The sequence below is a fragment of the Meleagris gallopavo genome, chromosome 1, assembly GCF_905368555.1.
Source record: "Meleagris gallopavo chromosome 1, MGAL_WU_HG_1.1, whole genome shotgun sequence".
NCBI lineage: Eukaryota > Metazoa > Chordata > Aves > Galliformes > Phasianidae > Meleagris > Meleagris gallopavo.
In genome coordinates, this window is record NC_139404.1 from 7,819,669 (window position 1) to 7,837,191 (window position 17,523).

Below are 17,523 nucleotides of genomic sequence, written 5' to 3' on the forward strand. Positions count from 1 at the left end.
GCTCCTTGCTGAGCTCCAAGTGACTTATTTCTGCCTGTCTGAACATTCAGACCAAGTTATGGAGACCTGATCCACCCACTCTTGTTTCTCCCTCAGTATAAGGTTGATGGTTTCACACCTGATTGGCAGGAAAGACAATGAAATTTGGCAATTTGAAATTTAGCATAAGGAATGCTTGGAGTGAAGTGTTTCTGAATTGCACCTCTCCACAATTAATAACTAGTGAATGGACTTAAATTATCATCTTTCACACAGACAAGTAATCACTAATAAGCTGTGCACCATCATTTCTGAATGTGTTTGGGTCATATGTAACACTGATTCTTCTCTTTCAAAAAATATGCACAAACATTTGAATAACTTATCTGTTGGCTCAGTTTTACTTGGAAACATCTTAGACAAGATGGAGAAGTGTACTACATGAAAATGTATAGAAACATAAGCAATGTAAGGATGTTTTCTGTGAGAGGGTTGTGGGATTGCATCTGATTACAACCATCTCTGATTAGTTTTTTGCAAATCTATTTTTTTGCTATCTATATCTACGTATTTTCCATTTAACTCTCAGTGGTTCCTCTCCCAGGTTAGAATATCACTTACTGTGGGGAATCTTAAGACCTCATATACCCTCGTAGGGTTAGCAGTAGTCAGGCACAGGAAAGTTTCTCCAGGACTAGCTGTAAAGGTACTCCATGCAGCTACCTGCATATGAATTAGGTATCCAACACTCCAATCCTAAAAAAAAATGATATTTCCAGAGTTCATTTTAAAGTAAGATGGATCATCTGAACTGTACCTCTGTTTTTGTTTTGGCCAACCGTAATGAGAGTAACTAGCTCAGATACATCTAATAAAATAAACTAAGGGTATAAACAATTTGAGAATTTTAATCATTCTGCCATTCTTCTCTGTTTGACTGAGTGAAAAATTTCTTACCTACCTACCTGCCTTACAAAACACTTGCCCTGAGGTTAAAGTTTTACAGTTTTAGGTGTGTGCTGTTCCCTTGCTTGTGTAGCTCTTGCATGTGTATGGGATCCTTAGGGTTTGGAGAAAATGAGTTAGATTCTAAGCTACAAACATTCATCAGGGAGATGTAATTTTCATTAGAAATTCATTCTTTCCTTTAGGTAAATGTAGAGAATTAAAAGGGGATTTCTGGTTTATCAAAATCGATTTTGAGACATGGAAAGCAAAAACCTGTGCATATTTTTCAACCAGTGTATTTTACTATTAAAAATTACAAAAAATAATCCTCTGAAATTAAGAAGATTTCTTGAAGTTCTTTGGTAAAATTGCATTACAAGAAACCTAACCATTTATGCAAAAGCATTCAAGATTTTTATTCCCTCTTTTTTTCTTTTTCTTTTTTCCCATGTCTATTTGATTGATAATTGATATGAATGAACTGTGAGATTCCAACATAGCAATGCCTTTCAATTGATACCACTCTTTTAATTTAAGATTACCCACTTTAGGAAATGGATGGCACAAGACACAAAATGCATGCAAGGTAATTTATACCAGCAATCAACTTGTAATTACAAAGGAAATTAAACTGTAACTTTAAACTGCCTAACTCCTCCCGCAGGCCAACTAGTTATTTCATAGACATAAGAAAAGATAACGCAATCCTATTATGAAGAATTATGGTGACAGTACAAAAGCTTGGGAGCTGGAACTGTAAATTCTGGGCTGGCCTTTGGTATTTTTTGAAATGCCTTGATCTGAAGAGGAGATGAGTTTCCTGGTGAGTTATCTGGCATTTGCTTGACCATTAACATTTGGGGGTCAGGATTTCCCTGCTCCTGAACTGCATGAAGGAAATTCTCATTTAACCTCGGCATCAGAAACCTGAACTGTACCTTAAACATCAATTTATCTCTGATGTAGCTGAGGCTACATTTAGTTTTTTATTTTGTTTGTTTGTTTGTTTGTTTTTAATTCACTTCCTTTTGTACTAAGAGAGGGACTACATTAAGTCACAGGGGCATAAATTTATCTTGTTTTGGAGGCACCATTTCATAACGTGTTGCATCCCCCAGATTGCATATAGTAGCTGATGGCTAAGGAAATGTTGAATAGCTAGCAAATTCTTTTGTCGTTCTTCCTTTTGGCCTAAAGGAAACATGAATAGATTAAGTTTTTTTAAGATATTAAAGGATGTTGGTTAAAACATCCTCTCCTCTGTGGGGATTCGAGGATTAGAGAGGTGTTTCCAGACAGTGCTCTGAATAATTCAGTTAGGTAGTTTGCCCTTAGAGATCAGAACCAAATGAACCTTGAAATAGACCCTCTGGCAGTTATTTCCTAATTGGCAAGATATGAAGACACTCCCAGATCAGGTGAGCCAACATAGATTTAACTACTTATAATAGCATTCAGTAGTAGTAACACTGTAGATGTGATGGTCTAGGATTAAACAAATTCCAAGCTTGTAGACAAGGCATTACTTTTTATTAGACTAGTCTATGGGTGGAAGAATTGCACAAGCTTTCAGGTACAAGGCCATTTCATTAGGTCATCAGAAAATTTCCTCAATAATTTTGACCTTCAAATCTTTTGAAGGAACAGTTCTGCTTGGTCTTCAGTATATCAGATTTTTATTTCCTTCTGGAAACACAGTTTCACTTTGCAAAAAGCCTCATTACTATCCATTTGCAGATTGATTGCTGATAGGTTTTTTTTTTTTATTTCTTCTTTAAAGCTACATAGTTTGGAAACAGAAGGCCCTGATGAAGATGCAAGGCAAGATACAAAAAAGATGTATTATGCCTTTTTTTTTTTTTCCCCCAAGCTATGCGGGCAGCTTAATAAAGGTATTGACTTTTCCTATGAATCCCATGACTCCATGCTGTTATTTTTGCTAAGAAGCTGCTGCAAACTCTCAGCAATCACACTAAAAATTACTAATCATGAGGAAATTTGACAAGCAAAATTGTATTTCCAATAGGAGAAAAAAACTATGAAGTAGTGAATTCTAAGGAAAGCATCTTTTTGAAATAACCAAAGCTGAAATTTATTGAACCTTTTGTGGAAATAAAGGCATCATAGGATTGTTCAAAGCTTGAATAAAGAAATAATGCTGTAATGAAACACATACAGCAATCTTTAGTTCAGGCATATTATGCAGCTCAGTTATAGCATTTGGCACATTTCATATAATGTTGATGGACGACAAAGAAAACTTGGAGTTCAGCTGAAAGCGTAAATGTTCCATGCATTTTATGTTATAAGATTCTGCAGAGGAGTATTTTTCTCTGTGAATACAATATGCATGTGATAAAAGTGGCTGATATTTATTTAACTTAAATTTTGCCAGGGCTTCTATCCTAGGCTTGTACATTTCTTACAGAACTCCTGTACAGTGGGAAGAAATAGATTAAAGAAGCTGGCAGTGTTGAATTTTGGTCAGTGATGAAGAAATCATCCAAGTAGTACTTTCAGTTAGTCCCCCACATACATTAAGTGTGACAACCTTTGTAAAAGGTTGAGTCTGGATTTTTCTTTTTCCTCGTTTCCATACAATAATACAATAGCTAGAAATGTGTATCTAATAAAATGGCAGGTTAAGTCAATATTCAATAGAGTATATCTTATGAATGATCGAATGCTGAGTCAGTCAATCCAGATGTGAAAGTGGGTTCTCCCAACTACAAATTTCAGTGAGGAGATAGTGAGATGAAGGGTAAGAACACCCCTCTTTTTGGGTTTTTCACACATATCACACACCAGCTACAAAAGCAGCACATCACCTCTCCCAGCATCATCACTGTTCACTGAGTGCCTTATTCTGCAACATGCATGCTGCATGTCCTATTAATGTTTGCAAATTCTTCTGCTTTCAGGAGGAAAAGATAAAACTGGGAACACAAAATAATTTTTGCTCATGTTTTGCTCCAATGAATCAATTCAGCAACAGCAGCAGCAATCACTGGACCTCAGGGAAAAATGTGAAAAGAAATGTTGATTTGTTTGCCTGGTAAGAGGCTCATTGATAGGCTCAGACTGATAAAGTATTTCAGAGATCTAGAAAGTACACTAACAACACTGCCTCAAATCCTCTTCTGACTTGTCTAAAGTGCCCTTAGGATGATGTAAAAAAAATTCTTTCAGTTACTGGACTGTTTATTAGCATTTGTATTTGTCCATATAGACATGCAAATGTGATAGGAGTTTAGCATACTTATTTCAGAACTTTTTTTTTTTAACAAATTCTGACAGCATCATACCTGTTTTACTTGGTACCATCTGAGCTCTGTCATTGTCCAGTGGACCTATCTACTGAACTGGCATCAAGATCTCAGTGCAGAGATCAGCTGCTCCATCCATCAGGGCCATACACAAATATTATGGAAAAAGTCAACTTTTGGACACTGTATAGGTAAAATTTACTTGGTGCCATGTTTTTTGTTTTCAAGAGCATTAGGATCACAGGACATATAGTTGCTTATGTTATTGCTGCCTAGACTGGCAGAGGCCAGCAAGTCCACCAAATACACTTCTGCATATGACCAAATATTTTCTCGTGTTTTGTAGTAAATTCGAGACCAACTGTGAAATGTAAAGAATCACAAAGAAAGTATTCCCAAAGGAAGAGAGTAGGTGACATCTGTAGCTGAAGCAGAGAAAGATGCTCGGGGCTCCAGATATACAAGCACGCACACAGAATCAGTTACTGATCACTAAATGAATTCAACCTTGGAAACAAGAGAAGACTGATTCTAAGGTACAATCAAGGGAGAGAAGTACATGCATACAGCATATGCAAAACATCCTGTGTATGGTGAAATGATAAAGGAGATAACAAGGAGTTACAAGGACTTTAATGGCTTCTGCAAGGAAGGGAACAAAAGAAAAATGGAAATACTCTCTCCTGTGGCTGTCTCCTGGCCATGGATGCTTTAACTGATCAGTGCTGCTACCAAAACACTATGAGATTCTCCCTCCTTTTCTGTAGGAAAAAAAGATTACTGCTTTTTGATTTGTTGTTCACCACATTCTGCTAATGTGAAATCAACAATCATTCATCAAGTAATATTAATTAGGTGTAAAACAGTGAGTGTTTTTGAGAGTGTGCATGCATGTGTGCACATGTGTCTGCATTTTCTGATCCAACCTTCCCATACAAGAGTGTGGTTGATGATGTGGCACCGTGTTGAAGAAACATCAGATGCATCTATTACAAATCACAGTCCATCCTTAAAATCCATATTCTCTCAGCCATGACATTACACAGAATTTCTGTGACAGATACTTTCAGTGTGAGGACTTTCTTCAAGGCTGTGTTTCACCCAGTTTTCTTGTTCTGATAGTTTCCCTGTTTCTCAGCACAGAGCTTTTCCTCCTCTGGCTAAAACTAATATATTTTCTTAACCAAGCCTCATATTTCAGCCACAGAAGTGTTAACTATTTCATACATACAAAGGAATTGATGCATTAGCTTATTCGGTTGTGTGCCAAATTGTCAGGAATCTGTGTAACAGCAAATAGGAACATATTCTTCATGAAACCTCTACTGAGCAGAAAAAGGATTGCACATTCACATTTAGTGTGAATTTAGCCTTCCGAAGTACTTTTGAATTACTTCTGTAGGAAAAGTGATAAATTTATGTGTGCCATTAGACTAGAAGAGATATGGTAATTCATGTATTGGCAAGTGGAAAGACGGACTCGTAATGACAAAAGTAAAACTGTAGGAGATGAAAAGTGATTGCAAGACTGAAGGACTTGGCACTTTGGAGCCATGTGGTTGTGAACCTCTGCTTTCTTTTTATTGAGTATTGGCAGCCATCATTCTCAATACCACCACTCAGCTCTGTGTTGTTCTTGTGGGCTAAAGTGTGAGGGAGTTCTGCTGCATGGACCCTACAAGCCAACTTAATAATTTTAATAATATTTTATGATTCATATTCCTCAATTTTAAAGACTTATATTTGGAGAAATCACCACCGTGACTTGCTACTGAACCTCTTTATATCCCAGTGGTGGACAGCTGAATGGCTTCTGACTGCTGCTGCATGGAGCAAGAAGTGAGAAAGCAAATCAAAGGATATCTCCTGTGACTGAGCCATGCTCAAGGCAGGGTTTTATGGAAGTTTTTTATAAGTTTCTCTGATTCTGATATCCCTGTTCATGAATGTGTGTGCTATTCCTGCTGCCTTGGAGAATTTTAACATTCTTTGTATTCATTCTGTATTCATCCTCAGACAAAATATGTTTTCATGGCAGGAAGAAAGGAACACAAGGAAATGACTCACCCAGATAACAGCATTGAAATATCTTTTTACATTATATCCTGGATCTGCTAACAAAATAGCCATAAATATTGCAGTGATGCCAAAGCAGACATTCTCTGAAATGTTTTTAGAGGTGTTTAGAAATGTGGATCTAATAGATGAGGAGGGGAAAGAAAGTCATCCTTGAACACATCTCTCTGCCAAGTTCATCCAGTTTGCAGCTGATGGGAGTTATGTAGAAGGTCAATTTGTGAAGAATGCTCTTCAGTGCTTTTTTTGGTAAAAACATCTGAAAGGCATACTTCTGTTCAGATCTGCAAATCCTTGGCTCAGCCATTGTTTCTGCACTGGGAGTTAGAAATAGGCAGCATTAAATTTGAAGGCAATAGCAGAAAGCTGAAATAGGTTCACATGCTCATCTGGACCGCAGTTTAACAGGGACAAATACAGCAGTCATCCTGTCACAGATTTGCTTGGAAATGTGTTATATAGTGATTTAAGATTCAAGATCTGCATCTAAATTTCTTCACTGGGGTGGGCTGAAGGCTATGTCATGTTAGTACAGCTATACTGGTTTGGTATGAGATCCCATTAAGTCAATGTTAGCCTGGGAATATCTTGCAATGTGCTTTATTGGGTGAAGAAAATGTCTTCCAGGAATGAAATGATATGAAGGAGAAAAAATATTTTTCTATGCAAGATGCTTTCAATTTTACCTTTCTAGCATAACTGTTAGCTGCCAAGAGAAAGAGATTTGATAAAAAATTATGTAGCACTGTGTTATTTTTGGAACTAGTCATTTGAGTGTATGATTTTTGTGGGTTTTTTTTTGTTGTTTATTTGTTTAGTTGGTTGGTTATTTTTTGCATTTCATTTTGAAAAAAGCATTTTCTCTGGGACACAGTGAAAGTCCCGGACACACCTGGATTGCTTAGAAGGGTGTTTATTTTCCCAGTATGTCACACTATCCTGTTGCATCCCTATGCAAAGTATTACCTGCGTCCTTGTCCTCATCCTTATTAATACTGAGTACAGCCTGAGCTTCTCACCATGTGAGTGAGACTAACTGAGAATACTTCTGGAACTGCTCTGTAGAAATTAAGAGAACAGATTATGGTCATTCTGTTGGCTTTTCAGAGCCAAATTAGATATTAAAATATAAGAAGTAGGAATCCTGAACAAGACTCTTTCCTCACATGATATCTTACCTTCAAGGTCACAAGAATTAGCAGCTTTCCAGTTGCATGTATATTCTTGCACAGGTCAAACTGTATGAACAATAAGAATGGAATTCTATGGTATTTCCAGAGCTGTCCCCTGTAGAGACCCATGGGACAGGAAAAGTAAGTGTGTTTGGCTAGGGGATGAAAAAGCTGCCTGCATCCTCCTGCCCCTCCAAGCACTTTGTCTGTGCCCAGGTGTTTGAAATTCACATGACATTTGTCAGTGGAACAAAAGATGAAATAATAAATATTGTAAAACTAACAGCAGGCAAACACAGAAAGTCTGTGATTTAGAGAAATTAGGTTACTGAGCCTTCTGTCTCTCAAATATGTGATCTGAATGAAAGTCATTGCTCAGTTTTTAAATCATGTGTTGCTCCATAAACATCATGTCTAATCTTATCCTCATTTATACACCCCCGTGGCACTGTGTCAGATGCAAGGCAGTGCAACAAGTTGCCTAAAGAAACTGTGAATGCCCCATCCCTGTGCACATGACCAGATTGGATGGGGCTCTGGACAGCCTGAAGTGGGGAGCAACCAGCCCACAGCAGGGGAGTGGGACTGGATGGGTCTGAAGGTCCCTTCCAACCCAAGCCATTATATGATTCTAGGATTCTATGATTTGGTGGTTGTTTATGTTCAGTTTTTCATAGTGAAACTGAAGTGATTGTATGAATAACAGATTAGAAGAAAAAAAAAAAAAATGAAGAACTGCTTGTTATTTTAGGGATGTGAAGGCACTTTCACCTAAGTATGCTGTTGTAAGGATTTAGAAGCCATTGCAGTTCGGTGGTTTCTGCAGGCTTTCCAGAAATGGCACCCAGTTGGGAGAAGGGAGAATGTAACATCCTTCCAGAGTATTCCTGAAGACTATGGAAAGTTATTTCTTCTTTGTGTCTTGCTAATACTGCATTTTACTTCTTGTTCATGGAAGCTCAGTGCCCAGAATGGTGGCAACAGGCAGAAGTACTTTGTGCTTGAATCAGCAGGGAAGGAATAGTCAGCAGAATTCAGCCTCTGCTGTTGGAGCTCATCTCAGCTCATCTCAGGAGGTGAGAATGGAATTCAACCTCTGTTCCTGCACACTCAGGCCAATTAGTGTAATTAGTACCAAATAAAAGCATGAAAAAGAAATGTTTTATGATGATCTCTGACTAGATAATAGCTCCCATTAATAGGTAGGTTACTGACCTACCATCATGGCAAGAGAAGTTACAATAAAAATTTTATTTGGATCAGAGAGCAGATCACATTGTTTGCCACTACGATACCTAAAACCTAAGCTAGAGGATAAAATGGTTCCATATCAAAATGGTGATTTTTATTTTTATTTTTTATTTTACCCTGTGTACATCTGTTAAGCCCTGAGAAATTTGGTCTGATCTTGCAAGTTACCCTGCTTTGAGTGAGAGTCTGGACTAAAGACCTCCAGAGATCTCTTCTGACTTGATTTATTGTTCAACTATATCACTCTAAAAAGTATAAGTCTATATTATACAGTCATAATTAGATACGCATGTATTGTAGAATCATAGAATTACAGAATCATTAAGGTAGGAAAGACCACTAAGATCACATAGTCCAACCACTGAACCATAGAATGGCTTAGGTTGGAAGGATTCCTAAAGATTATTTAGTTTCAACACCCCTGTCATGGGCAGGGTTGCCAGCCATTAGATCAGGCCACCCATCACGACTCATCCCCACCATGCCCACTAAACCATATCCCTCACTACCACATCTACCCTTTTCTTGAGCACCTCCATGGACAAAGAATCATAGAATCTTTAAGGTTGGAAAGATACATGCATATACATGTATATAAACAAAATCCATACATGTGTGAATATATAAACATAGTTAAAAATTTAGGAAGAGCTAAGCAAAAGAGTTCTGCACAGATACCTCTTGGAGTCATAAATTTTCCCCAGAGAAAGAAACTGCAGATCCACATGAGCAGCTACATCTGCAATGTGGCAGTTGGAGGAGGGAAAAAGCAGATAGGGATATCAGGAAAACCACTGTCAAAATCTCACTAGCGCTCCATGTATATGTACCAATCTAACTCTAATGTAGAGAAAAGTATGGGAAAATATGTTCAACTGCTCTTCTACTCTGAAACAGCACATCTCAAATATGCTTTTAGAGACTTCCCTTGGCTGCTTTCAAATATTTAAATGCTATGACACCTTTGTGGTCCCACAAAGTGGGAGAAAAAGCAGTAATTTTTCTTGCAAATCCTAGACAAACTTTTCACATATATTTTTAATGAGTATCCTGGGGAATTCACATTATTTTTGCTTTGATTTATTGACCACAAATCCGTCATGTATTATACTTTGAAAACTTTTATGATTCAGAAGGAATTGGATGCTTTTTACCATGAACAATTCATCTTCAAATGTAAGTGTTGATTTGGTTTATATTACATACGAGCATCACAGAGAAATTCAGCAGGACCTTCCAGTTGACTGAATGCAAAGAGGATCTGACCTGATGAGCAGAAGCTCCCTGGGGAAGAGGACAGCAGGGCTGTCTGCTGCACAGCCTGGGATATCAGATCTAGCTTTATTCTGCATGTCTACCAATGGATATTCTGTGCTGTAAATTTATATCTGGCCTTTGAAGTTTCTGCATCTGTACTCTGCTGGTGACAGCACTTGCATCATTTGTTCATGCCAGCCTTGTAGGACACTGAGCTATAGAGTGGACCATTTACAGGAAATATTTATGACTAAATACCAGAGCAGGGACCTTGCAGTGCCCTTGTGCTCAGAACTGAGGAGACATCAGCCTGTTGCAGAACATAAATTTTTAGGCTCTTTCCTACATAGGTGGGATACATATTGCAGAAATGGCCTGTGAATGTATTTTCCCACTGCAGCAGTGTGCAAGAGAACATGTGAAGGCAAGTTCACGTTTTATTTTCATTTATTTTTATTTTTATTATATGAATGCTGGCTGAGGCAGAGAAAGAAAAATTAACCGCACAAAGAAATGTAGGGCCAGACAGCAATAAAAATGGTGTCATAAAATCCAGTGGGTAAAAGGGGACAAATCAGACCTGAATTTTTCAACCTCTTTTTCATATCAAATGATCATTCAGTTCACCCACAGGACAGAATTTTGCCCAATATAAGCAATGATGTAGACTTTAGACTGATGATGTGGACTTTACTACAGCAGAGCAGTGTGATTAATGTAATACAGGGAGAAACATAGAGTTATAATCTATACATATACATAATATATACAATCATTAAGATTGGAAATTATCTCTAAGATCATCTAGTCCAATCACCAATTCATCCCCGCTGTGCCCATTAGCCATGTCTCTCTGAGCCACATCTACATGTTTCTTGAACACCTCCAGGGTTGGTGACTCCACCACCTCCCTGGGCAGGCTGTCCCATTGCCTCTCCACTCTTTTTGAAAATCAATCCTTCCTAATATGCAACTTGAACCTCCCCTGGCAAAACTTGAGGCCATTGCCTCTCGTCCTATTACTGTCACCTAGGAAAAGAGGCTGATGGACTCTCCTTTAGCTGTGGAGGATGAAATAAGTAAGACAAGACACTGAATGCTATAAATGTGGGTGTTGCCTAAAATTGGTACTGATCTGTCGTTGTATTTCTTTTCTGTTTGATCCCAGTGGCTTAAAGGAGTTGAAATATTTAGCACTGGTTGCTGTACTGACATCTCCATCTGTCAGAGAAGGGGGGTTCTGGATATGTGGAACTTTGCCTTCTGCTGGAGCTAATCCCCAGATTCACACCTTCCTTGAGAAGGCCCTCTGAGTTTATTCCTCACTCTCTTCTATGGAGCCCCTTGCTTTAGTTTGACACTTTGTTGTAGTGGCAATAAAAGTTAACAGCCTCTTGAACCACTGTCTCCTTATCAGCAGAATAGCATCACAATTCATAACGTCAAATGCTGCACTTGTGCTCTCAGGAAGGAACAAAGAGCACAGGAAAGCCAAGTGGATGAACCAGCATATGACTCCTTGAAAGCCCAAACAAGCGCTGAGATGGTGTGGGTATGTTTACTTGTTGGCCAGTCTTTGTATTCTCAGATCCTGCTGCTGGAACTGGGTACTAGGAATAAACAGCTTTCCCTTAGAGGAAGGATTCAGGATAACACATTTGTCATCTATATCTTACTGACTTGCAAGAAAAATATGTACTCTGTGTATGTCACAGAAAATAAGGAAGGAAATTTCAACTTGTTTGCATGCCATACTGCATTTCTATTCAGTTATTTCAGTTTAAGGAACAGGGAGAAATAAGTAGCCCCCCAGAGGTGTTTATGAAAAACCTGTCACACAGCATGTCAGTAGCAGCAGTGGCACGGGAGTGCACAAATCTTGATCAGTCCTCTTCTCCAGCCATGCTATCAGCTGGTGCCTGAGTATTTCCCTACAGATCCCATTACTGCTGTGCCTGGGAGGCTTACCTCAGGCTTTTAGCCAAACAGCAGGTGAGAATCTCAGTTGCTCAGCTCCTTCTGTTGTCAACTGAAAGAGATATAGGAGCAAATCATATCTCACGTGGGCTGAATCACCCTTTGTGAGTGCTGATCCCCTCCATTAACTATAATTGATGAATGACTAGAACTAATTAACATGTATAAGGTAAATGTTTAAAATTGCACAATGTCACACTAATCACATAATTGAATCCTGTCATTTGCCCAGACTGGTGTGTTTGAATGTACTGGGAAGATGGGAGAACACATTCAGGGCCATTTGTCAGATGTTTTCATGGTAAGTTGCAAGATGCTACCTGCTGTATGTTTATGCATGCAAAGTTCACCTGTCTATGCCTTTCAGAACTGAAGGCATCTCTTAAAAACCATTTGTGTGTGTGAGCAAACATGGCTGTCACTTTTGTTTATTGCCTAATTCATTTGTTGAGTGTGCACCACCATCTAATGCTAAAGAAGTGATAGGTCAAGGGGAAATGGTTTCAAACCAAAAGAGGACAGATCTTCATTGAATATAGGGAAAATATTCTTTATGATAAGGGTGGTGAGGCACTGGAAAAGGGTGCTGAGAAGTGGTTGGTGCTCTATCCCTGGAGGCACTGAAGGTCAGGCTGGATGGAGCTCTGAGCAACCTGATATAGCTGTGGTACCTCTGTTCATTGCAGGGGAGTTAGGCTAGATGATCTCTTCCAACTCAAACAGTTCTATGATACTAAGTGAGAAAAATCAGTCTGACTTGACTGTAGGGTAGCTGATGGGTTGGTGGCATCCATGCCATCCTCACTCTGGACTGAGTATGTGTTCTCAGTTTTGGAGCTGGAAATATGAGAACATGGTTGATCAAATATTTGTTGCATTAGCAACATACCCATAGAATTTTTTCAAGCAGAAAATAGCAAAAATGAGTCCTTGGTCCTGTGCAAATCAATGACAAAATTGGTATGTATTAAAATTTCACGTTATTGAAAAGAAGTCATAGGAGACTTGCTGATTCTTTCACTACTTAAAAATCACTCATGTGGTTTCAAAGACTGCAGACAGTAAGAGTGTGAATTAACATCATAATGGGAGAACTGATAACAAGGCAACGGGGGATGAGCAAATCATGCTGTAAACTAGCAATAATACATACGGAACAAAGCCCTTGGAAAAGAACTCTTCATGATTTCTAACAGTTTAAACTGGAAATCAACTGAAAGCAGGGTTCTTTAGAGTTTGAAAGACTTCCACACTGACTTTTAAAACAGTTCATTCAATTCTAAAAAGCTTTCCATTTTAAAAGTTTTGAGACAAGATAGGTTTTGAATGCTTTTTTTTCAGCTTGGAAGCTTCAATTTCTAATTCTTAAGAAATATAAAATATATTTCAGTCAACATGATAGTGAAATTTTCTATCTGTATCTAAATGATTTCTTTTCCTGGAATTTTGGTCAAAGAAAAAAGTAGATATCTTGGCTTTACATCTTGGCTGAGTGGGAAAATGTTTGAGTGCTTAAAAAAATGTACATGACAGAAAAATTTTTGGGAATCAAGCAATGGAGCCAAGAATATTTAACAATAGACTGAAGAATGTACGTACTTAAATCCAGAAAAATCAGATTATGTTTTCAAATTATTGATGTTCAAGTTACTGAACTGAATGAATGCACTGAGTGAATACATTGGGGTAGGTTGTTACTGTCCTAAGAAACCTCAAGATAGCCAAATATCTTTGGGGATGAATGTAAGCAAAATATTTTCTCTGTTTTCTAAGTGTGATATGGAGAGGGAGGAGACATGGTGATTATTTCTAATTTTCCATGGCTCTAATGATGAAAAGGCTTTTATGCTGTTTTCTGTGAGACACAAAATTAATAGATAGATAAATCAAATACAGTTACAGCACTTCATGTGATACATATACATTGACTATACCTCCATATATGAGATGGCATGTGACTGACTGTTCTTACTGATGTAGCAGTCTTTAGGAGGAGACAAAACAACATAACATACACAAACATCATGTGACTCTGGTCACGGCTGTTGCTTCATCCGAATTGCATGCAACAGTCAAATGAGAGTTTTGAAACATTTCAAATTCCAGCTGCTCTTTCTGAGAACATTATTATTCTTTACGATTGAACCTATATTACCAGAGCATGTCTAAGCTCTTGCCTTTTCCTGAATCACCTCCTGTGGAATAAGGTAAGACGCAGGAAATGACCAGTCCCTTCTGCTCTTCTTTGCTTTCTATGTTAAGGAAATCAAGGCGTATGGGATTCATGAAGCCTGGAATACTCTAAACAAGTCAGCTAGTAAGATGCTGGGAGGCCATAGGATCTTATAGTGAATGAAATGCTGAGTTCCAATCTGACAGTTTCACATAATTTCTAGTGATATTAATGTTGTACTTTTACTGACGGTCTCTTGAGACTGAGCATGTTGTGTGATGTGTATTTGCACTTCTGTACCTCTTGGGGCTAGTTCTCATAGAAAGCACAGCATGATGTTCCCTTATTAGCAGTTTGGTCAGCTAGGCATATACCAGTTTAATAATACATAGAAATGCAAGCTCAAAGAAAATGCTTCAGCAGAAAATTAGGCACATTAGAACTAGAGGGCATGATGCTTGTGACCTACTTAGCCTTGCTATGGTGTAACATTAAAAGCAAACGTAAACCCAGTCATTTGTGATGGCCAAAACACAGACCTGTCTTGTGCTGCACAACCAGTCCTTGTGAAATTTGCTTATATCATTACCAGATAATCCACTCTGTCTATGACTATTTTGTACACATTTAATCTAACTTTCTGTACTTGGTCATAAAGTTTAAAGAGCTTCGGCACAGATTATAACTCTGTCCCACAAATTTAGGTATTTTTTACCTATCTGATTTTAGAGCAGGAATCATTGTTTTTCTATTTCAAGGGCATTGGCCTTTGTTTAGGGCCCAAATGCTATGTAGAGAAGGCCAACTCTTGGCATAGTCACAGTAGGCAACTGCCTAGTGTAGCAAGTGGTGAAATGACCAATGACCCTGAGACATGCCCAGCAAAAGCCGAACAGGCTATGACTGATATGGAGACTGATGTCCAGAAGTGTATAGGATGGATGGTAACATTTCCAAGATGTACTGCTGCCACCCCATCTCATCGTACTGCTGAAAACAACACCAACCATGCTTCCTTTCTGTGACAGGAGTAGCCTTCCTTAAATATGACTCTAGTTTGAACCCTAACTAGTGACTATAGGCTGGAACTGTGACCAATGAATATTTCATGAATTACAGTGATATTCTGTGTGCGCTGAAAGCAAAGTTATTACCTGTAAAGTTTACTTTCAGGAGATAATCTTTGTACAGCTTCTTGCCATCCAAATGTTTCATAGCATCACACAGTTTGGTGGTGTTTGGACACAGAGTCCGCTGCATTTTATGCAAGGCATGGGCCATCGCATACACAGCATTCACAACAAACATGATCTTGGATTCTTGCTCATAATTGGAACTGTTGATGGTGAAGTGCTTGTCACAAGTTTTTTTGTGTGGTTTTCGGTTCTGGAGATTACACTGGAATTTTTGCTCCCAAAAGTCCTTGAACCAGGGGTTTCGTCTGTTATTGTACGGACTGAGGCTTTGGAAATACCTGTCAAACTCTTTAACTGGATGGGAAGCAAGCTCCAAGGTTATTGCCCCAGAGGCTATATGCTCATTACCTTTGACAATACTCTCTTGTGCTCCCCATCCGTCACTGGCAATCCAGGTGAAGGAAACATTGAAGCGATTGGCAGCTGCAATGAGCTCCCGAGAGTCATCGCCTCGCATGAACAGCACCACCACTCTGGCATTGGGTTTCTGCAGCAACTCTCTGATCACGCCATCATAGGACTTTCTGATGTTGGACCGTCCCACTTTCTCAGAGGTGGCAATGCAGATGTTGCGGAGGCGAGCTTCCTGCTCAAAGGCTTCAATCCCCGTCTCCCCATAGTCTCCTTCCGAAGCAACCGTTGACACATAAGTCCAGTTGAAGAACCGCAAGATTTCAGCCATGGCTTTTGCTTGGTAGAAGTCAGGGGGCACTGTCCTTGCAAAATAGTCGTAACGGGATTTGTCACTCAGCTTGGCACTGGTGGAGGCATAACTTATCTGGGGGATCTGGAAGAGTCTGAGCAAATTTGCCACCTGCAATAAAGGGGAATAAAATATTTTTAAAGGATGATATTTATAAAAATATATAGGGGAAGTAATAAGTAGTGATTTTTAATACGATGTTTTCAGACAATCAAAGGTTAAGGATGTTGATAGAGGATACTGGTAATATTCTCTTGTGACTGCAGTATACTGCGCATGTGCTAAATATCTGTTCTGCTGTCCAGCTGTCTCCCCCAAATCCTTTTTGGGCTGCATCTGCAACAGATCCTTTATTTCTGTCAAGCTGATTCTGTTTAAACCAACAGAGAATTAAATAAAAATGGCTGATAAACTTCTGTCTCAGCTTATGCTCCTTACTAGGGTGTGGAGTTTTGCATGTCAGAGTTTTGGATGTCACCTGTTCAGAGGTGTGATTCTTCTTCTCCAAGAATCAAGGCAGTTGATAAACAGATACACTTAAAAAGATGCAAATTTCTGATTTACGTAAATATCATGGATACATATGTACAGACTTCTTCTTTCACAACACTCCCTGACCGCGTTTATTCATATATTGAGTCACTGCCTCTCCTACTTTTTACTTTTTAAACAGTCTTCTGAGCTGTTCTGGCTGTAGTCCATATGAGATGGCAAATTTGTTGTGTGCTAGTTCTCCTCTTGTGATGCACTATGGAATATTGAAAGTAACACTTTGAATTTTATGATGCTAGCCTACCATGACAGAAGCGGATGTTTGTGGTATGGAAGTAGAGGTTGAACCTTCCCACCAAAATTCCATTGCATTTTCTTGTGTATGACAAATGACAGCAGGGGGGCGGTCTGACAAAATGGTATTTGACATGGAAGTGTGGATGAAGCAAAGATATGTCACTGAGTTCCTCCATGTGGAAAAAATCGCACCCACTGACATTCATTGACACTTGCTGAATGTTTATGGAGTCCAAACAGCAGATGTGAGCACAGTGAGGTGGTGGATTGTTTGTTTCAGCACTGATGACAGCGACACAAAAGATAACTCATGTTCTGGATGGCCATGCATGGCTGTCATACCACAAAATGAAGAGCATCTTGATCAGCTCATCTATGCAAATCAGTGGAATATGACCGGGGAACTGTGTACAGAGTTGAATATTAGCTTCAATGCACTGGGAATGATGGCGGCAACATAGGAATATCACAAAGTTTGTGCCTGGTGGTTCCCATTAATACTCACACAGGAACAGGGAGAGCACTGTAAACAACTTTGTCGGGACTTATTGAAACAGTATGAAGCTGAAAGGGACAGTTTCTTGGATCTCATCATTATTGATGACGAGGTGTAGTGTCACCACTATGAGCTGAGCCAAACTAAAGATGGCAGTCCAAAGAATGACACCATGACAGTTCCTCAACAAAGAATAAGTTAAAGATGCAGCCCTCAGTGGCTAAAGTGATCTGCACTGCT

At 38.9% G+C, this 17,523-nt stretch overlaps 1 protein-coding gene across 2 annotated transcripts in view; it reads right to left on the minus strand.

Moving 5' to 3' along the window:
• Positions 1 to 17,523, minus strand: part of GRM3 (glutamate metabotropic receptor 3) — a 46,917-nt gene that overhangs the window by 18,141 nt on the left and 11,253 nt on the right. For both annotated transcript variants that reach the window (XM_085216320.1, XM_085216311.1), the window contains exon 2: positions 15,254 to 16,109. In XM_085216320.1, the coding sequence (XP_085072446.1) occupies positions 15,254 to 16,109 (856 nt within the window). The remainder of the gene's footprint in view (positions 1 to 15,253; positions 16,110 to 17,523) is intronic.